Genomic DNA, 26190 nt, shown 5'->3' with positions numbered 1-26190 from the left:
AGGGAGGACCCTGGATCCAAGGCTCAGGTCTTCTTATATCCAGGACTGTAGGAGTGGAAGGAACAGGAGGTGTAGGAGGGAAGTCGTGACATTTGATTTCCTTCGTGTCTATTATGTGCCTATCTCCTGAAAATGCTCAGCCTGGGCTGAATCAGGAGGAGCTTGGCTAGGAATCTCCAGTGCTAATCCTTTCGGCTGCTCCAGCATGGGCTCAAGGATGGGTCTCTGAGTGTTCTCTCTCTCTCTGTGTCCCCGGAAGGGGAGGGGCCCTGACCGCAGGACCTTGGGATGGTAATTCCTACCACAAGGTGCTTCTGGCATTTGGGAGTATGCAGACTTCTTTTATTTTTATGTCTAGTTTAGAAATTTATTGGAATAAACAAATGTATATATCATATGAATATTAAGATTCTGAAATGCATATTAAAATCTACTGGTCATAAGTTGCATGCTTTTTACCTCTCCTGTATACTCAACTGTCAGGACTTTGCAGTAATTTTAGAGTTGATTTGAGCGGTAGAGTGGAATAGTCCCGGGATCCTGGCAACAGGATCCCACTGTTCACTGTGAAGGTGGTGTTGCGTGACTCACTGTGGAGCGTAATAGAAAGCTCAGAGATGGGAACCGACAGCCACCCACTTGATGGGGACCTGGGGCTAGACCCTAAATCCTTTGGGAGAGGCTATTTCTTAGAAGTATGGGTAGGACTAGTTAAAACCACCTCAATGAACTGTTGAGTAGTGAAGGAAATACTAGTATCCTTAATAAATGTGTATTACTAGTTCTGCTAGTGTCACTGAGGGTCTGGACTGACATATATGTCCAGTTGCCTCTCTCTACCTTCAAGGTCAAGTTCATGGGAAGTGCTGCCTCCTCTAGGCATTGTGGACTGGACTGTGTGGTGGCCCCTGGCTCAGAGCACAGCCCTGGAGCTTCACATGGCCGCCTTTCCCGCTGTAGGCGGGAGCAGTCCTTTCCATTCAATACGCTATTTATTTACCTGTTGCCTGTGGCTGAGGGCAGTCCCTGCCTCACGGTCTCTGTGAAGATGAAGCTTGTGTGGGGGAGGCTTGGGAGATCTGGCAAACACACCTATGATATGTACAATTCCGTGAGAAGGGAAGGTGGCAGGCAGAAGCCAGCTTCCGATCTGTCACAGGCATGGGTTCCTGGGGACAGCATGGAGCACCTTTGAGCCATCACTCTCTGTCCTTCCCTTTCTCTTTTATTTTTGTGTCTGTCTCTGTCTTTGTCTGTCTCTCTCTCTTACACACACACGCACACACACACACACACACACAGCTGTAGCACTTAGTGAGAACTTCAATAAGCAAGTCACTGGGAAGTCTCCCATTCTAGTTGAAACGCTGAGCCTGAGTGGTGGTGTTCCTCTAACTCTCTCATCAGGTATGAGCTTGTCCCACTGAGTGGGTCTGTTTCATAACCCATCCGTCCCCCATTATTTAGCATGTGTCCATAAGCTGTTGGGCCAGCATGGTGCTGAAGCCTGGGAGAAGGGAAAGAAAGTCCCTTGCACTCCCAGGGACAAGATCCCATGGATGTCCCAAAGTGAGTGTAACTGGTCAAATGCAGGTCCATACCAAGGCCCTGGAGACTAAGAGGAAAGAGGCCACCATGAACCCGGACAGCCACAGAAAAGGCTGGAAGACCAAGGGCATATTCTATAGCTCACGGTTTGCCTGAGGGTCAAGAAAAGCCCTTCCAGGGCTGGGGATATGGCCTAGTGGCAAGAGCCCTTGCCTCGTATACTTGAAGCCCTGGGTTCGATTCCCCAGCACCACATATACAGAAAATGGCCAGAAGTGGCGCTGCGGCTCAAGTGGCAGAGTGCTAGACTTGAGCAAAAAGAAGCCAGGGACAGTGCTCAGGCCCTGAGTCCAAGGCCCAGGACTGGCAAAAAAAAAAAAAAAAAAAAGGAAAAGCCCTTCCAGGCTATGAGAAGGCAAGAGGCAAGGGAGGAGAGAGGAAGGAAGGGGAAACAGCTACAAAGGGAAGAGGGAGCCCATGTCTGGTGTGGGCAGGGAGATTGGGTCAGATTGTGAGGAAGGGAGTGCAAGAAGGAGGTTTCCATGCCGGAGCCTGCCAGGAAGCCATGCTGTCAGTTCAGGCTGAAGCTAGGGATCACCTTGCTGAGGGGTGGAGGGACACTGAGCCACAGCCTCACTGACTCGGGTCAGAGGGGACAGTGCCTGAGGGCAAGGCCACTGGGCTCCCACCTTGGGCAACCTTGCGGCTGAAGATGCAACTTCTGGGGCTTACAGGAAACAGTGGATGCATCGCTGCATGGATTAGGAACTCCAAGCTGGAGAGGACAGCTTGGAGGCCCGTTGGATTTAACAGCGGAAGATGCTTCCCATGTGCTTACGGAGTGGGGATGCGGCAAAGCTGAGAGAGAGATGGTGGCCTCGTACAGAGAGAGGGCAGAGACACAGGGGAGAAGCTCCAGCTGTGCTGAGGGAGGAACCGGGATAGGGGAGTGGGAGAAATGGAAGAACAGACCGAAGCTGAGCCCGCAGAACCGGCAGGTGCCGATGGCCCTTCTCTCTCCTGCTCCTAGGTCCACAGTGCCCGCTGCCCTTCTCCCTGTCCACTGTGGCTGGTGGCGTGGTTCTCTGCGACACGGCCTCAGGTCCAGCAGGGGCCACTGTCCAGCAGTGCCAGCTGCTCTGCCGCCAGGGCTACCAGAATGCCTTCCCACCGAGGATGCTGGCGTGCAACGTGGAGAGTCGACGCTGGGCACCCGAGCCCCCCCACCCCCGGGCCTGCCAGAGTAAGTGGCCTTGGGAAACTTTTTCTCAAACCCTGTTTCCTCTCAGGTCTGTAGCTGAGGACCAGAATGTAGGTCCCTACCCACTGCCTTTCCTTGGCTCAAGGCGATGTTCCGTGGTGAGCCAGGGGTGCTAGGAAGAGAAACGGTACCGTGAGGGATTCTTAGGGGGAGAACAGATGTATTTCTCGGGCTCTCAGAGTTGGGATCTATGGGCCTTCTCCAGATCGGTCTGTTCCCTGGGGTAACTGCCATCACTCCCGCTCTTCTGGGGTGTCTGATGTACTCAGAGTTGCCTGTCCACCTGACTGTGGCTTGCCTCCCATTTCTCCCCAGGTCCACCTGGGCCTCCAGGGTGAATTCCTCGCAGGGAAGGGGGCCCAGGTTGTGACCAGTGAGCATCAGCGCCCTGTGTAAACACCAGCTGTCTGGGCAGCGCCGTTCCTCCGCTGTCACACTGAAGCCGTGTGACTCGCAAGAGCAGATGCACGTGGCTGTGTGGCACTACCAGGCTCTGACCACGTCTGCCTGGTCAAAGCCTCATTGTGGTTACTCACAGGAGACTGGGCAGGAGTGGACAGCTGGGACCTCACACTTGGCCCACCTGGGGCGGTTGGGAGGGGCACCTGGGAGAGAGACAGCCCGATTCTGGGCCTGACCATCCCAAGGCTCTGAGTAGCTACCGGATGGAAGAGACAGAATTACCTGCGAAGCACTCTGAGCTATAGAGGGCCCTCATCCAGGAAAAGGTTAAACTTTGATTTGGACAAATGGCCTGTCCCTTTGACTATGGCAGGGTGGCTTAAGCTAAAACCAAACCGGGATAGTCACCACTGAATCTAGAGCAGGGAATTTCCGGAGATGAGCGTTAGGTGAGTTTACCCCCCCCCCCCAAAAAAAAGTTGAATGCAGGGCTGCCCCATGTGACTGCAAATTATACATTGAACAATTTAGGAAATATCTACCTGTGGCCTTGTTTGTATACAAGACAACGTGAAAGACGTTCCAAGGAGAATGGCTGGGACCTCACCTCTGGTTGTTGTTGTTGTTTTTTAAATTGTACTCTTTTTTGTCTTTTCTTGTGATGGTTCTGGGGATTGCACTCGCTAGGCAGGTGCTTTGCCACTGAGCTACATCCAGCCTGTCTCTGACCTCTGGAAAGCATTCTGATTAGAGGCTGAGGTCAGACTGAGTTTGTGTGGGTGCTAACTCGGAGACAAAACTTCATGCTAGATGGCATTCAGACTCTGACGATAGCGGTGAACCATGGCAGGACTTGTACGCTTCATGTGCAAAAGAAGCTCACGGTTTGCCTGAGGGTCAAGAAAAGCCCTTCCAGGGCTGGGTATATGGCCTAGTGGTAAAAGTGCTTGCCTCGTATATATGAAGCTCTGGGTTTGATTCCTCAGCACCACATATATAGAAAAAAGCCAGAAGTGGCGCTGTGGCTCAAGTGGCAGAGTGCTACCCTTGAGCAAAAAGAAGCCAGGGACAGTGCTCAGGCCCTGAGTCCACGCCCCAGGACTGGCAACAAAAACAAAAACAAGAAAGACGAGGAGAATCCTGTGGTAGGTGTGTGGCCTCTGCCCGCTGAGTTCAGTGTTTGCCCACAGGGCCCCAGCTGTGGCAGACCATCCAGACCCAAGCGCACTTCCAGCTCCAGCTGCCTCAGGGCAAGATGTGCAGCGCAGACTACTCCGGCCTGCTGCAGGCTTTCCAAGTCTTCCTACTGGATGAGCTCACCGCCCGTGGCTTCTGTCAGATCCAGGTAGGAGCCTGGCCCTCCACAGCGCGGGACTGAGCTGAACTCAGAATTACTGTCTGGGAAGCGGGGAGTCCAAATGAACCAGCGATCAGCTTCAATCTCCATGCGTTCCACCACGGGAAAACTGAGGCTCAGATCTGGAGGAAAAATTTGCTGATGGTTAAGTACATCAAAATACTCATGCCATCCATGGCTATTCTTTCCATGGACAGATGTCACCTTTGTGCAGCGCTTATTATGCATTCATTGCCTGCTATAGCTAGCTAACCTTGTCCTCACAGGGATCCACTTTGTAGATGAGGGAAGGAGATAAGGGAATTATAAGAGACCCAGAATCACACAGCTGGAAATGCAGGATTCAGGCTGATGTGGCACAAAGATATGGTCACTGCAAGGCAAGAGCCTGAGAACACGGAGGAGGAAGACCAAGATATCATAGTTCACTCTGGCTCTCTGTACATCATGGGACTAGATTTGTTCTTCGGATCCTTAGAAGAAGAATGTCACTTGCTATCTGGAAAGTCAGCACAGCTGACTTTTTCAACTGTGTAGTATCCAGAGAGTTGGTGGTTTGAAGTCATAAGTACTTGAAGAGAGATCTTTAAAGCCTTCCAGATCAAAGTCCTCTTGCTCGGTTTACTGCCATCAGAGGAGCTCACGATTGGTACTTCCTAGTAAGAATTTTGGAGAACATATGTCCATCAATCAAAACATAGAGTATTGATTTTAAAACAAGCAGAAACAATCATAAGTAGTTTTTATCCTTTTAGGCTCCGTCTTTGGTCTAACAGGCCTCACGATGGTCCACTTGCCCACTCTGCCGACTCTACCCATCTGTTCACAGACATCCCGATGTAGCCGCACTCAGGCTGCAAGGTCACTGAGACACACAGCCAAAAAAGCCAGTGGGTACTACGGAGTTTATAGCCAGGAGGGATGCAGGATGTGTCCTGCTGGGTATGTGATTGTGAGCACAAGGGGGTCAGTAGCAGATATGGTAAGGAGAGATAGAAGCACTTGGATTTCCAGTGCACAGAACTCAGCGCTTCCTCCATTTGCACCTCGACCCTGGGTCACCAGAGCACTTATTAATGTCCCTGAACCTCGTTTCCTCGGGTGAGGAAGGTGGTCCTGATGTCTCACCACCTGAAGCAAAATGGTGGACAGGAAGGGCCTCTGGCAGGGGCTTGACACAGTTGAGATCGGTCTGTGTCCCTAAACTGAGGTGTCATTCTCCACGCAGGTGAAGACATTCGGGTCCCTGGTTTCCATTCCTGTCTGCAGCAATTCCTCGGTACGGGTGGAGTGCCTGGCTGCAGAACGTTTGGGGGTGAATGTCACATGGAAGTCACGGCTTGAGGACCTCCCGGCGGCCTCCCTTCCGGATATGTATGACATTGGTATGCTGACGTAAAAATGCCAGGTAGCCTCTCTGACACACAGACCCTACCTCCAAATAGAGCCGGTAAAGACACGTGGTCTTTCTGGGTCCATGGAGGGAAAGAGTCGCGTATCTGGTCCGTGGCGGGAGCTATGCGTACAAGAATGCACAAGAGGCAAAAAGAGTTCAAGTCATTAGAGAAAACAGTATCACAGACAGCACGGGGCCCGCCTGTGGTTTCATGAGGTCTTCTAAGCCCCAGTTTCCTCCACACAGAGGGGAGAGAGAACAGTGTGAAGAGGGAAGCAGGATGGGGCAAGAGCATCTTTACTAGTTGATACTTTACGGCTCAACCCGTCTATAAAATATCTCAGACCACTGTCACTATTTAGGATCATGTAGTGAAATCTGGATGAACTGAGAAAGCCCAGAAAGATGGGATGGAACAGAATTTGTGGAGGCTACCGTGAGCATGCGCAGTTGAGTTGAGCTTCTTGGTAGGGTAGTAAATACCAGGGAGAGGGAGGGAGGGAGGAGCAATCACTCTCTTTCCAGCTGAATGTGACCTGTGTGCAATGAGGGGAAAGTTCTAGAACACACATGCCAGGCACAAAACTCAGGAAGCAGGCTGCCGATCCATAATTCTCCTGTCTTCTTCCTGTTGTCCTGGGAATGATCTGTGTGAAAGCATCCCTCGTTCAGCATGACGAAGTTAGGTTCCCAGCTGCCTTCTTCCAGAGAGGGTCTGGATACATTTGGGCAGATTTGACACGTATAAACGCGAGACATTAGCCCTGGTGTCCGTGTGGAAGCAGCGAGGGGGCTGGCTTCAGGTAGGTCATGGCTAGCTTTCCGGAAGCCCACGGGGGCACGGATGCCTGCCGCAGCCGCCCGGCTCTTCCTGTGGTGCTCATCACTAGGCTTTGGGTTTAGCTTTGGGTTTGGCAGAGTGCTTGCCTCCGGCAAGTCTTTATTCCCTCCTTGGGGATGTCCCTTCGCATACTTACCAGCTGCCACAGAGGCTCAGAGCCACTGGCTTCTAAGGTTTCCGTGACTGAGTCTCTAGACAGTCGGTCTTAGGACACCCTGTTCCATGATGACCTGCACTGCATTGGTACCACAGAGGTGACCACAGAAGTGGCAGGAGCCCCAAGACCTGGGTGTGCTTCTCACTCCTGTGTGGCATTCATCCCCCCTCAGTTTGTTTCTCTGTACAAGGAGAGACCACACAGGCCGTCCGTTTCTTTTCAGCCAGCGTATTCCATGTAGCTCCTTTGGGGACCTCTGCAGAGCACAGTGAGGTGAGCTCCATCTCCTCTTGTGTCTTACAGAGAAGGCCTTGGTGGGCCAGGACCTCCTGGCACGCTTTGCAGATCTGATCCAAAGCGGTGGGTTCCAGCTCCATCTGGACGCCAAGACGTTCCAGGCAGAGGCCACGCTCCGTTTCATCCAAGGGGACAGCTACAGCGCTGCTCCCAGCACACAGTTTGGGTGCTTGGAAGGATTCTACCGTGTGCCAACCATGAGTGAAGCCAGTCAGGACACACTGGGGTGCGGTAGGTCCCCCCTCTCTTCTTGTCCTGTCCTGTGGAGCCCTAGCAGGCTTTGAGAGGAGCTGAGCTCTGGAGACACATGGAGTTGAGAATCTCTCATGTGTTCAGTCAAGGAACGTTTTTGTCCCTTCTCTCTGCAAGAGCATTACTTGATAGTCCTATCCATTAGGAGGTTTGGACTGGCTTGGATCCTGGGGATGGGCTGCTCTGTCTTTGTGAATAAGGCCAGTGTCTACTGTGCATCCTGGGTGGACGTTTCTCGGCCTGCCTGTGGCAATGTGTCACTAAATACAGTCCCCAGATGGCCACTTACCAGCCTAGACTCTGACTCAGTGAAGGAATCCTGTAGGCGGTTCGCTTGGGCTGCTCTTTCTCTTGCCCTGGAGCATCCTTGGACAACATTTTCATAGGGATGCAGCTGTGAAACTGTTGGATGAAAGCTGTGTTCCTTTCCTACCATTACCATATTACCACAGAGTTATTGGTTTAGAAACAGTAGTTTATCGTATAGTTCTGCAGCTTCCAGTCCAGCACAGCTAAAATCAAACTTGGTAGGCTGCATTCTTCCTAGAAGCCCTCAGGGGAGCTGTCTCTTGCTTTCGGCAGCTTCTAGAGGTTGGCTGCCTTTCGTGGTTAGCATCTTCCCTCTTCCATTACCAAAGGCCTCAGCAAGGCAGCTCACGGACCCGGCTTCCTGTGTCTTATCTTCTGATTTAGGAACACTTTATTATTTTTTTTTTTTTGGCCAGTCCTGGAGCTTGGACTCAGGGCCCGAGCACTGTCCCTGGCTTCCTTTTGCTCAAGGCTAGCACTCTGCCACTTGAGCCACAGCGCCACTTCTGGCCATTTTCTGTATATGTGGTGCTGGGGAATCGAACCCAGGGCCTCATGTATATGAGGCAGGCACTCTTGCCACTAGGCCATATCCCCAGCCCGGAACACTTTATTTTTGAGGTTAGCAATTCCATCTTGAACTTTCTTCTTAGGAACTAGATTAAGAGCAACTCTCAGGAGATGTATGTAGGGCAGGATTACCTGCAATGGTTTTCCTGAGGGCGAGATCCCGTGTATGTTCACTAGGGATCCAAGAATCAGCAGCCAGCTTAAGGGGAACAAAGACTTCAGAAAGCACCAGTGAGAGCCACAGGACGATGTCTGGGGAAAAGCACAGGGATAGATTTTTCTAAGAAGGCCTTTCTTCAAAAACAAGAGAGTCACATTTTTATTCTGCAAAGGATCAGCTGAAAAATAATTGTGACATTGTGGGTCACAGTCTCTTCTAATAACTCAGTTCAGTCACTGTAAGAATGAAAATGTGATGGGTTCTAATAAACCTTCAAACCTTCAAACAGGAGGTGAGCTGCATTCCATTCACAGGCTGTAGTCTGACTGTCTCCACTCAAGATACACCTACCACCTGCTTTTCAACTGGCATGGGTTTTCCCTGACTCACAAAGGATTGCCAGTTCATACCCCTTAGCCCCACCCCCTTGCTCCAAAAAGAGGACGATCGAGAATGGAATTCATCAAAAGACATCTAAGAGCCTTGGGCTTCCTCAAGCATCAATCATCCCTTAGTAGTTCTCTGATACGTGTGGAGGCCTTGTGAGCATTTCTCTATCCAGACAGTTGCATATTACTAGTCCCATATCATGAATGAGAAAAACAGTGGTATGTGGTTATGCACGCTGTAAGCAGAAGAAAAAAGAACTTCTCTATAAATCAGACACACCCAGGCTTAAGTCCTGGCTTCAACCCTTTGTCATTGTGGGAGCTAAGGAAGTCACTCTCATCAATGGTCATGATCTGGAAAGTAGGGATAATAATAACCATGCCATGGGACCATGCCTTAGAAAAACAATAAATAATTGATTCACGACTCTTGGCTCATATAACCAAATCTCAGACAATGGTTTTGTAGTCCGCTGGCAGTACTGAGCCTTAGATTCATCACCATCTGCCCTCAAATTCTTTGGTTTTGTGCGCCACTCATCTCAGTTCTCAACAAGGGGTGCGATAAAATCTCCCCGTCTGGTATCTATCTTTGGTTCATTCCCTTCTACAACACATCTGGAACACAGCTGTGGAGGTATAAGGTAGAGCCTTGTCCTGTGGAGACTCAGCAGAGGTTCTGTGAGTCACCTCAGGGAACTAATCTGGCCCCTGGGAGGGCAGTGACTCAGGCCAGTAGGAGCATCCGTCCCCCAGGCCTCATGTAGATTGGGCAGCGCCGATAGAGACCTGGGCGTTGCTGTGGGGTGCAGCCCACCTTACTGTCTCAAGGCCGGCTCTGTGGTTTCCTTGGAATTTCCTGCTGGAAGCCTTCATCGCAGACTGGCTCCTAAAGGGGGATCACAGGGAGATTGTCTAGGCTTTCCATTTCTCACGCTGAACAGCATTAACTTACACTTATTCCACTATAAATTCTTATAAAAGAACGAGTTCTCTGTGGGTTTTTTTTCCTGAAAAACTCACATTCTATGGCTTTTCCTTCTTCCTCGGTTCTTTTTTCTTTCTTTCTTCCATTTATCCATCCGTCATCCATTCATCCTTCGATCCATCTATCTATTCATCCGGCCAAGCTTTATATAGTTATCTCCCCAAAGCCATGCCACATGCTCAGAGAAGCAAAAGACATAGCTCCACTTTGAAGGAACTGAGTTTATTTGGGTGAAATGTAGGAGAGTAGGTGTCTGGAGAGTCAGGAGGACAACACTTCCACTTGTTGGGATGGTCAGGGATGTATGTTGTTCCGAGACCACAAATACAGCATGAGATCTGGAAAGATGAGTAGCAGCTGCTGCTAAAGCAGGAGAAGATAGGAAGCAGGCTCTGTGTGTGTGTGTTTGTGTGTGTGTGTGTGTGTGTGTGTGTGTGTGTATGTGTATGCTTTTCCACATGTCCATGCACAGGTATGTACATACACTAAAGGTTCCAAAGTGCTAATAAATATTCTGGAACTGGAGGTTCATGTAAAACCAAGAAGTCCTGAAATGGTGTGTCTTTATGGTGAAACCATGCTTTAGACTAAAGAAGAATGGGGAAATGTGGGAAGTGGGCTAGAGAGAGAGGCAGGGACCCCTCTCTGTCTTGAGAGGGGGCAGCTGAAGTCTCATCTGACCTACAAAGTGCCAGTAGGTGTAAAAAACTCTTGATATGAGGCACAGAGAGGACCCGCGAGGAAACAACACACATGCTTGAGGCAGAGAGGAGGTCTGGGGCTTGTTGGGTTTGCAGCAAAAAGGTAGCTCTCTTCTTTCTGTTCTGCCCAGCACTCTGGGTTGTACAGACAGGGTCATTCAGGCTAGCCAGCAAACTTTTATTTGCTTTTAGCACTAAATTTGGAATGCTTGTACTCATAAAAGTAATCCCAGTTCTAAAGTGCTAGGGCTGATCATCAACAACCTGACTCATAAAAAGAATGAAACTCCTCTCACTGGGGAAGATATTTTGCTTGGGGCAGATCAGTAAACACTGAAGCACTGCTCAGTCTTCAAGATGTGATTTAAGTTTCTGATTTACTCAGAAATGCCAAGTGCACAGGCAGAGCAGGGACAGTTGGTTGCTATATCAACACTGGTTCCGTCCTGGTGCATCTCACTCTGTTGTGCTGATTTCTTTACCAGAGGAGGTTGTTGGACTGGGAGATAGAACACAGGCTTTGATTTAGAGATGAAGAGATGAGGTTGCACTCGCATCTCTCTTGACCTCACTGTCCAGTCAACATTGACCTTGATCCTTAGTTTTCTATAGTCTAGAATAGAGATGATGCCTTTCTCATTGGATTGTGGGTTAGCACTTTAAAACCTCTGGCTCCTTACCTGGTATGTTTTATAATTTTATTCCCTACTGCCTTTTTCAGAAAAGCCAACTACCAAGTCATGCATGAGCACCCTGGGATTCGGTTTTCTTACCTGTGAACTAGAAGGCTACCTCTTGGCAGTGATGTGTTAATACACATAAATGTTACAGCTGAGTGCCAGGCACAGGATAAGTACTCTCAAAGCATAAGTGAGGTTTCAGCTCCTACCTTACACTGAGTAAAAGCTCACTTCTGGAAATGATGTGACAAACTTGCGGACAACACACACTGGATCAGGAAACGGAGCAATAAGGTCTTTCTACCTGTTCTCTGAGCCACCACAATTAATGTGACTGAGATCCTATGCTAGCCTCAGAGTAGAGATCCCAGGATCTGTCCTTAGTAATCTTACCTTCTGAGATATGAGTCTCTCTGGGTAGGTTCCTGGCCTCCTAGCTTGGGTCATATTAGAGAAGGGATTGGGAGTGTTTGAACCCAAGGGACAGGAAGCACTGAGAATCAAACAATGCACAGTCTGTCTCAGGAAAGACTCTACTATCCAGAACACCAAGCTTAGGGATATTCTCACCCTCAAGGCTGGACTTGGGATTTCTAAGACCATAAAAAGCCCTACCGCCCTCCTAACAAGAACATTCTTTAATCTTATATGCTGGACATCCCATTCTGCCTATTCTTGTCCCAAGTGTGAGCCATGTTATTAAGGACTGACGGACAGAGATGGAGGCCACAGAGATGCTAGTTGTGAAGTGGAACATCCCCACATAGCAAGGACACCCTGCTTGGAAAGAACAGGTATTGGAGTTGGCTGCCAAATGATAGGTACTATATGCTCATTATTCTAAAAGGATGGGGAAATGGAACCTCCAGAAATTCTACAGTTACTTACACAGGTATAGTGGGCAGTCTTTCTGCATCCATACCACACCCCACCATACCTTTAGGTTGTGGAGGCATTCCCACGGACACCTATGAATAGATCCTTGTCTTATAGACTGTGCATTTTCATCTGCCTGCCATTTTTCCCCTAGACACACTAAACTCTGGCTCCATGGATGGCTTTGTTGGATATTTTTGCTTGAGATTCCTTGAATTTGATGAGAGTGTTACACTTGTTGCCACTCCTGAGATTTCTGTTCTTCTGCATTGTTTCCTGGAATTCTTCTTATCATTTTGTCTCAAGGGTCGCCCTTCAGAGGGTCCTTCTATTTCCAATATGCCCTGAAGATCTTGTCTGCCTCCTTCATCCTCTACAAGAGAAAGGCTACCTACAAAACGGCTTTATCGTGGCTTTGGAGCCTGAGGTCCACCTGGGTCTCAGTGGATATTCATTTCTCAATGAATATGCTTGTGTTGGTTTTAGAATTTCACATACCCCATATCCTGGGGCTGTTGCTGTAAATCTAGTGTTTTGTTCTTTAACATCACTCCTCTGTACTTTTTTTTTTTCCTAGTTAAGTGCCCTGAAGGCAGCTATTCTCAGGATGGGCAATGCATTCCCTGTCCTGTTGGGTTTTACCAAGAACAAGCTGGCGGTGCGGCGTGCGTTGCGTGTCCCGCGGGCAGAACAACTGTGAGCACCGGAGCATTCAGCCAGATGCACTGTAAGTCCTGAGGCTGCTCTGAGGGAGATGCTGCTTTGTTGTGGGGAACGTGCTGGGCAGGGGAAGGTGTTTGGTGGCAGCAGCATCCCACACCCACTAGATGCTGACAATACCCACTCCCCCCAATTGTGATAACCAAGCATCCCTCTGGACATTGCTGAATGTCTCTTGAATGAGGACAGGGGACAAAACTGTCCACCATTAAGAACCACTAGGCACACAGAAAACAAATGCAGGCTAACTAGGCAGGATAACTTTCTAAAGAGTTTTCTTTGGATACATGGTTCTGGAGATACAAAGCTTTGTTGGCTTCGTATAAAGATGACATCCCCGCGGAGGGGAGGGCATTAGGCAGAAGACAAGGAGTGTGGTTATGTCTGTCTATGATTCTCGTATCTCTCTGCCTCTTCTATTTTATTTTTTGGATGGTCAGAACGTAGGGCTTCATGTATAACAGGCAGGCACGCTAGCACCGAGTCAAACTTCCTATCTTGCTTTGTTCTTGGGTGTGTGGCTGGACTTTGATCCTCCTATTTAGGGTTTCCATCATAGTTAGGAAGACAGACATGTGCCACTACACATAGCCTCTTCTGTTGAGATGGAGTCTTGCTGACTGTTCTTCCTGGGTCGGCCTGAAACCATCCTCCTTCTTGTCTCAACTTCCCACAAAGTTAGGATGACAAACATGAGCCACCAGTTCCTAGCTATCTTCTATTCCTTATAAAATTACCAAGATGCAATCAAGGGGATTGTACCCTAATTGTGCTGTCTAATAAGTTTGCACCCTCTTCATACCCTGAGTCTCTCCGTGCTCAAGGTTAGCACTCTACCACTTGAGCCACAGCACCACTTCCAACTTTTTCTGTTTATATGGTGCCGAGGAATTGAACCCAGGGCTTCATGCATGCTGGGCAAGCACTCTACCAGTAAGCCACATTCCCAGCCTGACATTGAGACTTTTTAAAGGGGGACTATGTAAAACAGGTGATAGCTAGGACCTTGGAGTTGGAGTGGCAGGGGACTCCAGGATCTGTTCCTGATTCCTATGTCCTTGTCTCCTTCCAGGTGTCACTGACTGTCAGAAGAATGAGGAGGGCCTGCAGTGTGACGAGGATGGCCAGTACCAAGCCAGCCAGAGGGACAGGGGTAGTGGAGTGTCCTTCTGCGTGGATGGCCAAGGGCAGAGGCTGTTGTGGTCTCAGACAGAGGCCCCACTCTCTGATACTCAGTGTCTAAGTATGTGCTTGTGGGTGCAGTAGCTGTGGTTGTGGGGCGGTGTCTCTGGGGCTCTACCAGAAGGGAAAGATGTGGGTAGGACACAGATTTGACTCCCACTGTAAATTTTGAGAAATTTTATCCTCTATGAGGTTGCATGGTTAGTAGATGAACAAGTACACTTCAGCTAGATCCAATAATTGTTAATACTTTGTACTTTTTTTGAATCCTTTGAAAGCAATTTTCTGACATCATGAGATCCTACCCTTAAAGACATCAGTATGTTTAAGACATGGACCTTTCATCAAGGTTCACCTGTCAATGTGTCCATTCCTGTAGACAGCCTGCTTCTGTGAGTCAGGCAGCAAGTCTCTCTTACTTGGACACGGTGGGAACATTGGGTTGTCAGACCTTACTCTCTAATTTCCTTGCCGGGTGACCTAGAACAAGTTGTTCAGTGTCTCTGATGCTTAGTACCTTTGGTATGTTTTCTGTGACAGAAAGTCTATGGCTTTGGATGGAGTAGATGTTTCTTTAATCTAAATCTCATTAAGTACGGGTGAATGTATTGATTAGATGTTAAGCAATGGAGACGCAAGGCTCATTTATAAAACAGTGTGTGATGAATGATTCTATACATGCTTGAAAAGATGTCTGCAAACAGCCAATATTTTTATAGCTCGGTCTGATCAATAAATCCTAATTTCTATTTTTATTTTATACTTTTTTTTTACTTGCATCAAGTAGTTGTACAATGGGTTTGTTTCACTATGTCTTATATGCATAAAATGTACTCACCTCTTCCATTACTCTCTCCCCTTCCTTCCCGCCTCTCCAAACCAATCTTGTCAAGCTTTATCATTCCATTTTCACACGGGTACCTAAAGAATGTTGACCACAGGTGGATTCCTCCTTCAATATCTTGCATTTGCCTCCCAACCTCTCCCCCACTTTCCAATAGTACCTTGACACTAATGGGACCTGTGTACTCTCATCTGTTTGAAGTTATTTTTCAGTATGTGCTAATTTTTCAAAGGGGTTCAACTATGATATTCCACATGTACATATACGGTATTTTAACCAAATTGACCTTTCACTTACTTTGTCTTTACTCTCCCTATCCTCTATTATTCAAGAGCTTTCCGTGACTTTTGTTTTTCTATCTTCATTCACGGCTTCACTGTGTTTTGCTATTGTTCACCTTCTAATTTTCTGTTTCTCCTCTCTAATACTTTCAAACCGTCCCATGATTGCAAACATGCTATGCATACACATAATATTCTAGGTGTTTACATGTGTATGTTATATCTTAATTGAGCCTCTAACACATGGGAGAAAAGGTTTGATCTTAGTTCTGTTGAATCTGGATTGCTTTGCTTAACATGATTTCCAGTTTCATCCATTTACCTGCACACACATTTTGTTTTTCTTAATGGCTGAGTAATTCTCTGTGCTTACCGACCATATCTTCTTGACTGCTGGGGCATCTTGACCACAGTCAAGTTATGGAAACAGTGCTGCAATAAATGTTAGTGTGCATATAACTTTATTATATCTTAACATTCCATTGGATAAATGCTGAAGGAGTGGCATCTCTGGATCACTTGGTAGTTCAAATCTTAGTTTTTTGAGGGCTCTTTCATACTGTTCCATAGTGGTTGCAGTGGTTTACATTCCTACCAACAGTATATGAGGGTTCCTCTTCCTCCACATGCTCACCAGCATTAGTTGTTTGTGTTCATGATGATAGCCTAGCGTGAAATGCAATCTCAATATCATTTTTACTTATATTTCCTTTATGGATAAGATGTTAGAATTTCTTCATGTATTTATTGGCCATTTGTATTTCTTCTTTTGGGAATTGTCTGCCTGGCTCATTTACCCATTTATCAATTGAGTTTTTGATTCTCTGGTAGTTTAGTATTGTTAGCTTTCTGTAGATTCTGGGTACTAATTTATCATTCAATCTATTCCTTTTCTGTGAAGAAGCTTTTCAGTTTGATACAATCCCAATTATTTTTCAATTTTTACTCTTACTAGCTGAGTGATGAAAGTTCTATTTTTGTTAGGTACCTGAAATTTTGGGGCACCCTAAGGTAGGGCCTTATTACCTCCTGTGTAGTCCCCTGTCACCCTCGAGCGTAAGCCGCCCGTCCCGCAGGTGGCAAAGCTGGAGTGAGGGCTATGTGCAAATCTTGGAATGTGAGCAGTCGCAAGACGCCCCTCCTCCCCTTAAGCTTAAGAACAAGGATGCAGGACACGCGGGCTTTCTCGGGGGAAGACGTCTTGGGATTCTGTTTAATGAGGGGAAGAACAACCACACTTATAGCAGTAATGACGGCAGGAAGGGGAGGGACTTGGAGTGGCTACCAAGAGACTAGTGATAGGCTGATGATCTGTCCATCCAAGAGCGGTGTCCTAGGACCTCCTCCACGGGCTAATGTCACATCCCACAGGACCGCCCCCTGGGCTCTAGCCAGAACCATTTTGACACACACGTGCTCCGAGACGGGAGGTGGGGCTGGTTTGCTACCTCTTCCGGTTCCGGACTGGAAGGGGGTAAGAGTGGCTAACAACCACGCAGCCCCAGTGTGGGAGAAGGGGCCGCCGGGACCGCCCCCTTCAAGCTATAGCTCGTGCCCAACACCCTAAGGTGTTTGTGGCCTAGATGATAGACCTAGCTCATTGATAGTTGTGATTTTTGCTTAATAAGGATTGAGATTCAAGTCATGCAGCCTTGGAAAATTATCTTTCTTCTTCCCTCCTAGCCTGGCTTCCTGAGCAGGTGGCACTGCTTTTCCTACCAAATGGACCTCAAGTATGCCTGTGATAGCTGGAGAAGCAGATGCTAACTTACAGCTTAGACAGTCACTGTTGTAAAAATGCCTGAGACCCACAACATGGCCATACGCATGTCTGCTTTTGCTTTTTGAAAATAGCTTACCTCATTCATTTCAGAAAGAATTCAAGTTGTGTGATAAAATTGCCATTCAAAGACAACGACCAGGAAATACAAATTTAGATAGAAAAAAAAAAGAGAAACAATGATAAGAGAGTAGAAAGGCCTAACACAGCATTATTTTTTCCTCTTACTTCTTGATAACGAGGTAGAAAGGGAGAAACCTGGAAAGTTACCGTGCTCACAAGTGGAAGCGAGGCAACTTGCCTGAACTTCCTTGTAAAGGACTTCCTGAACTTTACGGGAATTTTATGGGGTGAAGCTCCTTGATTTCAAAGTCTTACTGCTGGTTTGAACTAAAGCTATTGTTTCAATACATTATACTTTCCAAGGGCAGAGTTCACAAATCTGTTTTATTTTCAGTGATGCAGAAATTCGAGAAGGCCCCAACATGGAAGGTACTCTTCAGTGCTGATGCTCCCGCCATGGTCAAATCTACAGTCCCTATTTCTGAATCCCCACTGCTACAGTGCTTGGCAGGTAAGGGATGTGGCAAGATGGTTGCATGGAGAAGGGTATAGAATATGCTCTGACAATGTCGGCAAAGCACAGTATGCCAAACCACTTCAACTGCAATGAAAAATACAGCTTCTCAAAAGCATTGGAAACAAGTTGATGTCCACAATGTATGCCCAGTCCATAACTTCACCGCAGAGTTTCTCATGTAACTACTGAGAATTATAATAAACATCTAGGGACAGAAATAAACGAAGTTAGTTCATTGAAAAGCCATTTGCCCATGGAAAGACAATGATAAGAACTATTTTCTGAGCATGTAGATACACTGCCTGTACCAACTGTATCTATCCATAGTGCCTATCATTGTCACAAGTTACAGGTGAGAAAGAGAAGGCATGGAGATTATCAGTGTGTTCTGACTTGTTCAGTGACACTGAGCTAACAAACAGCAGTGCTTAAACTCGAGCCCAGGCTAATGGATAGAAGCCAGTGGTCTTAGTCATGGAGTTAGGCCTTCTTCAGTGACCACCTATGGTGTACTTATCGAGCAAAAGGACCTTGGGGATGGCTAGAATGAGTATATGCTGCTGTTTATATTATGAACAGGGCAAGGCAGGAAGGAGGAGTTGAACAAATTTGTAGAGCACATGGTGTTGAAGGAAACTGGAGGCATAATGCTTTGGGGTACAGTGAGTAGACCTGAGGAGCCAGCACCAAGAAAGCAACCTGGATGCAGAATTAGAAAAGTTATTTACACGAAAAGGAATTTCCAGTCTCACTCCTCCTCCGTGTGTACCTGTGTGTACACATGGTGGCAGCTTGACTTGGAAAGGCACCACAGAGTCAGGCTGCAGAACAAGAGGGTGAAAGTCATAGGGAAGGAATCAAGCAGACAGGACAGTCCAGTCCGTGTGTTAGTGTCAGGAAATGGTTGATCCAACCAGGCCAGCCTCAGACACTGACTGAGCTGAAAGGGACAGAAATGGCCAACAGGTTGAGCAAGAGAGTGAGGTTGTCTTCAAAGGCCTGGCAAAAACGCTAACTTTTCAGAAAAGGAGAGCAAGGTCCTCTTAGGCAACTTGCGTGGATCAGCAGGCTGCCTGCATTAGGTCTGTGCCGATCTTCTCAGCCTGCCATGACCAAGTGCCGTAGGGTTTGGCTTGAGTGTGTGTGTGTGTGTGTGTGTGTGTGTGTGTGTGTGAGACAACCCTGTGGTGATTGTGCTGTGGGTGCTTACAGAGTGTGCAGCGGACGAGGCCTGCGGCTTCCTCGCCGTGTCCACGGTGGGGTCAGAAGTCTCATGTGATTTCTATGCTTGGACGAGTGACAACTTCGTCTGCACGACTACTGGGCAGGTAGGCGTGAGGATCCTACCCCTTTGCCATCTGGCACCAGAATGCTCTACCGTCCTCGGCAGACGATCAGCCACAATGGGGAGGGCAAAGTACTGGTAACAAAACACAAGTGGATATGGTCAAATTTATACTGTCCCGCCTATGGCAGAATTGCTAAAAAAGAAACCAGAAGAGAGCAGTATGTATCTCTGGGGTCTGTCTGGACCATCTCCATACTTAGTACCTTCCCCAGGATTGAAACTCTGTGCTTACAAGCTGGCTCTAGTCTCTCTTCCCTGTCTGGTCATTTCTGCTCTAAGGAGACCTCATCTCAAAACACCCAAGGAATGCTCCAGGTCTCTGTGCTTAATGTTTCCCCTGCTTGAAACCTTGTTTCACCTAGTCCACTCCTATTCATACATCAGAACCTTTCCCAGATCCACTTTCTCTGGGAAATGTTCCTAGGTTCTGATTGTCAGTGGAATGAATCACTTCCTCCCCTCTGATCACACATGAGTTGCAGCTAACCCTGGGCTGGGATGTATCGTTCATAGGTCTGTTTGCTTCAGCAGATGAGGAGAAACCAAGGGGCAGGACTCTTACTTGTCTTTGGGGCCTCAGTGCCTGGCCATGGGTAGAGCTTGCTAAATGTGTATTGAGTTGAATAGTTTCACACCTCAGGGTGATAACACAGTGTCTTTCCATCTTCAGGAACAAAATTCTTCGGGGAGCTTGCAGGCTGCCAGCTTCGGAAGTCTCATGTGCCAGGTGAAAGTGAAGAACGGTGATCCAGACTCTCTGGCTGTGTATTTGAAGAAGGGTAAGTTGGGGAGGCTAGGGGGGCTTGAGGCCTCTGAGGCTCCCCTTGGCCCTGTGTGGAACTGGTTCCCAGTAGGATGCATTAGGTGGGGAGCAGATTGTCCCCTCTTTGACTCCATGCCCCAGAGCTGGCTGCTCCCAATCCAGCCTGGGGCAGGCTCCATCCAGCTGCTTCTGCAGACAGGTTAGAGGGTCTCCAACTGCCATGAAATGATTTCCACACAACATTTATTTGGGCTGTCAGGTTGCATCCCCATCCCACCCTGCAGGTACTTTGTACTTTGTTCTGCAAAGGAGTAGCTACGTGGCAGGCACACCAAGTTGATGCATGGATGCGGACAGAACCCAGCCTGCTGTGTGGGTAGCCCTTGCTCAAGGCCAGGATACCTCCTGTAATAATTGGCAGGGCCACTGGTTACCTGTGGGCTACCTAGAGTCCTGTAGCCTGCCTTCTGCCACTCGACTAGTTGGCCTCCTGCCCCCATCTGCAGGGCACTGAGGGACCTATAATGTGGGACTCGGTTCTGGATGGGGTTCATTCTTCGTTCCCTGTTCTTTTTTTTAAAAAATTTGTTATTATGAAGGTGATGTCTAGAAGGGTTATGGTTACACACATCAGGTAATGAGGACATTTCTTTTGGAACAGTGTTGCCCTTTCGTGGCTTTCTCCCAGTTTCTTCCCTCCTGACTCCCCTCCCCCACAAGTTGTACGGTTTGTTTTCCACATAGTGTCCAGTGTGTATCACTGCTGAATTTGTTTACCCTTTGTCCCACCATGTCTATATCCCCCGTAACCTCCCCAAATGGATAAACTTACAAACAAGACAAAAGGTACAGAAAACAAAAACAGCAACAAAGGGAAAAAAAGACCGTCTGGTTTCCATATCTTGGAATTCATTTAGATAAGTATCACTTTATAGGATCCTATGCACATAGCTATTGAGCCTTTGTGATCCTCTCCTAGGAATATTCTCCTTTGGTCTCACTGTGTCAATATCTACAGTCCTGTATATTTACCATGTTCAAGTGTGTTTTTTTGTCTTTTACCACCCAATGAGTCTAGTTATGACAGATGAGAGGCATTTCCTGCTCTTTAGGCCCTTCCTTCCCTGTGGTTCTGAGAGTCGGGATGCGAGACCTAGGCTGCTTGCTATGCCTCTAGGATCTTTGCGATCGGAGACACATTCCTGGACATTCTGGGTTTTTGTGTTCTCATGAGTAAAACAGGAATCCCACTTGGATCCAGATAGCAGGGGGTTGGGATATGGTGGTCTAGAGGAGGGTCTCAAAGGAGCACTTGGAACACAGCAAAGGCTGAAGAAGTATTCTTATGGCCACCTTTTCTTGTTAAGAAGTTTCTCAGTGGCCAGGGATTGTAACCGAGGGATAGAAGGCAGTTAGTAGCAGCTAGAACTAGGACTTTGGTTGGTAAGAAGGTGGGGTGGGATATATTTCTTTGAAGTCTACAGCTAAGAGCTTTGGATTTCTGTCCTAGTGTTTATTCTAAACTTTTTTTAACCATCCATCTTTTCAAACTAGGGGTTGTTTTCAAACAATGAAAGCCTACATGAACAAATAATCCTTACTAAAATATTCTTTAAAACCATACTGTAGATTTTTAATTTGGCTATGTTTTAAGCAAGCGTATTGCTCAAGTGTTTGTTGTTTTGTTCTCTTCCTCCTTGTCTTCTGAAAGTTTATACTTGGAGAAAGATGACAAAGGGAATCAGGAGCCTCCTTGTTGCCAAACTAAACCCAGGGCAGGGCTTGGTTTGCCTTTCTTGTTTTGTTTGGTTTGCTGGTGTGTGGGCAGCAGAGGCACTCAGGATCCGCACGCCGGCCCTGCTGTTCTGCAGGGGGAGGGCAGCTGCTTCGGACCGTCTGCCTCCGGGCTCCTGCCTCCTCAGTTCATCTCCATCTCAGATCAGGAACAATTTCATCATTTTTCTGCTAAATGGGACCAGCTGTCACCAGAGAGGAGGGAAGGACAGTGTCTTCATGGCCCTTGGCACTCGCAGGCAGCTAATCAAGTCCAGTCGTTTGTTTAACCCAGAAGGAGGGGACCAAAGAACAGGACAGAGACTCCCCGCTGATCTGGCAGCCAGCACCAGCAGCATTCTGCTCCTACTTAGTTGTCTGTGAGCCTGGAACTTGAAGAAGAGCACGTGACTCTCAGCAGGAGAGGAAGGAACGCCGGCAAGCTTCTCAAATGTGTAGCCCCGGCCCTCATGTAGAGATAAGGGGGAGCAAGGGGACCATGTGCCGCCCACTATATTCAGGCAGAACCTGTCAGACTTCAGAAGGATCTTCCCGATCTGCCACATGGTCCAGGACAGGACTCCCTCACGGAGTACACTCACTCAATGGGGGCCCCGTTGCTGGAACGTGAGCAGCCAGAATTACTGAGTGACGGAGGGACGAGTTCAGCAATGCAGTCCTTTCCAAGGGCAATAAGTGCTTAGGCTGGGGTGAGGGGGATCGATGAGATGAGGATGCACAGGAGCTGCTCTGAGATGGGCAGGAAAGAGCCTGAGAGGACAGGGCATTGAGATTGAGACATGATGGATGGGGAGGAGTCTGCCATGTAAAGGTGTGTTCAGGGGCACGTGCCTTGTGTGTGGGGTGCTGAAGTGGGCTAAGACATGGCAGCTACTAGGTCAGCAGAACTGCAGTGATAAAGATTACCTATGAGCCTGTGCTTCCCAAGCGGTGGTCATCCGTCAAATAATGACAGCAAACTTTCCCCATGAGATCTGTGGCCTCTGTTCAACTCTGCAGAGTCTTGAAGTCTTTATTTTAATCTTCCTTCTCCCTCTCCCCAGGCCAAGACTCACTGACAACAGGCCAGAAACGCTTTGAACCAACTGGTTTCCAAAACACACTCTCTGGGTTGTACAACTCCCTGGAGTTCTCTAGCGCCAACCTGACGGATGTGCACCTCTTCTGTCTGCTGGCCTGTGACCGTGACCCCTGCTGTGACGGTTTTGTACTCACACAGGACAAAAGAGGTAAGGCCCAGGGCGAGGCCAGGCCTCAGGAGGGGCAGGATACACGCGGACCGCAGAAGCCAAGACCTACAGTGTGGAGTCTGGTTGGGGTGGAGAATTTGTAGGTGTGAGGCCACCAAGAGAAGGTAATGCACGTGAAGTGAGGGGAAAGCCTCCCTCTGCCCATCACACACAATGCCAACTGCTTCTCATCGTCACATGGGCTTATTTGCTGCTGCTGTTCTAGTTTTACAAGGCAAGAACAAAACAGAGACCCCCCCCTAAGAAGTGAGATCATTTGCTTAGGGTTGTATAGCTTGCAGAGTCAGGGCCGGGTTTGACCCGAGATCCATCTTCAGCAGCATTTTACTGCCATCAGCAGTGCTACAGCCTGATGGTCACAGTTGGTCATAAACTGTCAGCTCATTGCCATTGCCCATGACAATTATTTAGCTATTCTGTGCCTACTGGATACCAGGTCCTGTGTCATTCCCAATGGCAGTGGTGGGAAGTGTTTCTGTTTACAGAAACAAACTCATGGACCTGGTAATGTGGCCTGGTGATTGGGCAGATGAGTTCTGGTCACTGCCCTGTTGCTTTCTTGCTCTTCAATCTTGGGCAAGATGCTTAAATGAAGTTGCACTTTGGTGGTCTATAAGATAGGGAGGAAGATTTCCTATGTGACTACTCATAATGGGGATGGGCGCAGATGTGGGCGGTGGATGGACTGTGATATGCCACTAACTCAGTAACCCGTTCACCTGACAGCCAGGTCCACCTTACCTTCGCAACAGAAAGCCTGGACCAACTATGAGACTGGTGGCACTTGCTTCTGGAACACTTGAAAGATTAAAAAAAAAATCAAAGTAGCCTGGTAGTCTTTGTATGTCCCTCACCTTGTTTAACAATAAATTTTCAGGACCCGCTATACATTTGCAACCCAGTGAGTACACAGTGGATGTGAGGAATAGGGAAAAAGGGCTTTGTGTATGGAGGGGAAGGCAGGGTGTCAACGACCTTCATTAATCAAGCGATGGATCCATTCATGTATTCCCTCCGGCCTGGATGTTGTCATTCAGCTCATACATACTAAGTCCTCCTTGGCCAGGCTCAGTAACTGAGGTCGTATCTGATGGGCCCAGGACAGTTAGAGTAGGCGGTGTGGGAGATGAAGGTGGGCAAGACGAAGGGGATTTGGTGGCTGTCTGGGAGCCGAGAGTCTGGGTCAGGTTTTGTGGGATGAGCAGCGTTTAGATGCTGAGAGAGGCTCAGGAGCAAGATCCAGAGTGGGAATCCTCGGGTGCTGAGCAAGAGAGAAGGAGACTGTCTGTCTGAAGTATATGAACTTAAGGTACTGGGCTTCTTAGTAAGCAGGTATTTATTAGACACCTATCATGTCAGTCCCCATGACTGACATCCAGGACTCTGCATCCTCAAGTGTCCGGCTTGCTCACTTGTCTGCAGAGTCTGTTTCTGTGGCGCGTAACGGGAGACACCGGGGTCAGACTTGGAGACAAGGAAGAGGTTTCAGAAAGGCCAGAGGTCTGTTAGGGACCCGTGAAACTTGAAGGACCGTTATGACGTCATCAGAATGTGGGATCAGCTTTTGGATGCAGACTTCCAGGCCACATGGATGGGGGGTGTGAGGGTGAAGCTTGACATGAAGCTAGGAGCATGAGGTGTCTCTGAGGCACGTGAAGGGCCAGGTTTCTTAGGGAGAAAAAAAGATAAAGACAGAAGACGAAGGGGTGGGGCTGATCCCAAAGAACACCCTCGGAAATGGTAATGAATCTGTCCGCAGACGTAAAAGATGCTGCTGCCAGGCAGTCGGCGGAGACCCAGGAAGGGGTGGCTGGCGGATCCACAGTAGGTCGAAGAGGATAGGCCCGTAGGAACTGTGGCCCGTCCCCAGAGATGACTCTTTGAAAATGCTGAGGTTAACTCACAGTGGTATATTCATGTATAAAATAAGAACGTCTTATTGGAGAGGTGGGGCAGGAACCCAGACTAGTCTCCTCCTAAGGATTTCCAGTTTCAGTGTGCTGAGGTTGTATTATGTGGATTTGTGATAGTGCTTACACAGGAGGAGGTATTTTATAAACACACACACACACACACACACACACACACACACACACACACACACATCTTTATGTATACTTAGGAACTCTGCAATTCAAATCCAAGATGTCTCCTTGAACTAAATATATCTTCTGCGAATGCTGCAATTTCCCCAGCTGCTCAATTACTCCCTAGACCCTATCATTTTTCACACTGGAAAGCTTGACTTCATTTTCCTTAGGATCATATATGGAAGAACGGTTTTGTTCCATGGAACAGCAAACCCACAAAATCCTTTTTCCATGACATTTCTGGCTGGAAGCTTGCGTGCTCTTCCCCTCAAGTCCAACCTGTGGTCTGTCTGTGAGCTGTGCTGAGCTGACCCACGGGGTCACGCCGCAGGACGTTACCCCCTCCCAAGCCCGCAGGAGGAGTCTGGCTGATGTTCATTCAGACTTGCCCAGTGGGCAGACAAGTTTTCATCTGCAGCGCTTTCGCTGGATCTGCTGGCCACTGGGGAATAGAATCCCACCACATCCTTCCCCCACAGCCTGGAAAGTCATTTAACTTTCTGGTACATTTCCCCTCACCCTTTCCCCTCGCAAGCCTCCCATTTCTACAGCATTCCAGCCGACTCCCACCTCTTCCAGCCTCCAGCCCCAAAAGACTGTTTGCACATACAGTTGTGAGTGGAAATTCACGAGGATCTGAGCGGTGTTTTAGTTGAGGGCACCTGGAGGTAGGGTCCGGGGGGTTGCATGGTCTGAGGCTCAGACCAGTGTAATCGAAGGTGGCAGGGTAAGATCAGCTCCCAGCTCCCAGCTCCCAGGCACACAAACCTCTAGTTAATGTTCCAACAATAGCAGAAGAGGAAGCTGCCTGAGTGTTTCTGATTTGCATTCAGGAGGAAAAGATACTTTATTCTGGTTTACTTCCCTTATTCTATTTGCTGTAGAGTGGGAGAGAAAAAGGAGGAAGAGGAGAAGAGGGTGAAGAAGAGGAAGCGCAAGGTAGAGAAGGAAGGGAAAGGGAAGGGGAAGAGGAGGAAGAAAGGGAGAAGAAAGGAATAGCAGGAAGGGAATGAGGAAGGGGTAAAGAAGGTTAGGAGGAAGAGGAAGATGAGGAGGGGGGAGGGGAGACAATGAAGAGGAAGAAAGGGAAGGAAAGATCAGGGATAGAAGGAAGGGGTTCAACCCTGGTGCTCAGTCTTCCCGAGGTCCCACGGGCTACTGCTCTATGCTGTACTGACCTCGGGCTCCATGGCTGGCTCCCTACCGCCTACTGGCCATTCTGCTATTGCTAACAACTAGCCTCAGTTTCCTCCTCAGTCACATGAGGTGATCTAAGGAGGTCAGTCAGTGATTCTTGAACCTGTCTGCACCCAGCTGCAGATATTGAGTCCCACCTGCCATCCAAGGGCCCCTGTAACATCGTCAACTTCCAGT

The 26190-nt window shown here is 48.3% G+C and overlaps 1 protein-coding gene across 1 annotated transcript in view; it reads left to right on the top strand.

The window, feature by feature from the left end:
• Window positions 1–26190, top strand: part of Tg (thyroglobulin) — a 160002-nt gene that overhangs the window by 22648 nt on the left and 111164 nt on the right. The window contains exons 17-26 of the mRNA XM_048358633.1: window positions 2579–2791; window positions 4402–4556; window positions 5797–5953; window positions 7266–7490; window positions 12762–12911; window positions 13977–14147; window positions 17449–17565; window positions 18784–18899; window positions 19590–19698; window positions 22520–22705. Of these exons, the coding sequence (XP_048214590.1) occupies window positions 2579–2791; window positions 4402–4556; window positions 5797–5953; window positions 7266–7490; window positions 12762–12911; window positions 13977–14147; window positions 17449–17565; window positions 18784–18899; window positions 19590–19698; window positions 22520–22705 (1599 nt within the window). The remainder of the gene's footprint in view (window positions 1–2578; window positions 2792–4401; window positions 4557–5796; window positions 5954–7265; window positions 7491–12761; window positions 12912–13976; window positions 14148–17448; window positions 17566–18783; window positions 18900–19589; window positions 19699–22519; window positions 22706–26190) is intronic.

This window comes from Perognathus longimembris, chromosome 12 (genome assembly GCF_023159225.1).
Source record: "Perognathus longimembris pacificus isolate PPM17 chromosome 12, ASM2315922v1, whole genome shotgun sequence".
Classification (NCBI taxonomy): Eukaryota; Metazoa; Chordata; class Mammalia; order Rodentia; family Heteromyidae; genus Perognathus; species Perognathus longimembris.
This window is presented reverse-complemented; position numbering and strand designations above follow the sequence as displayed.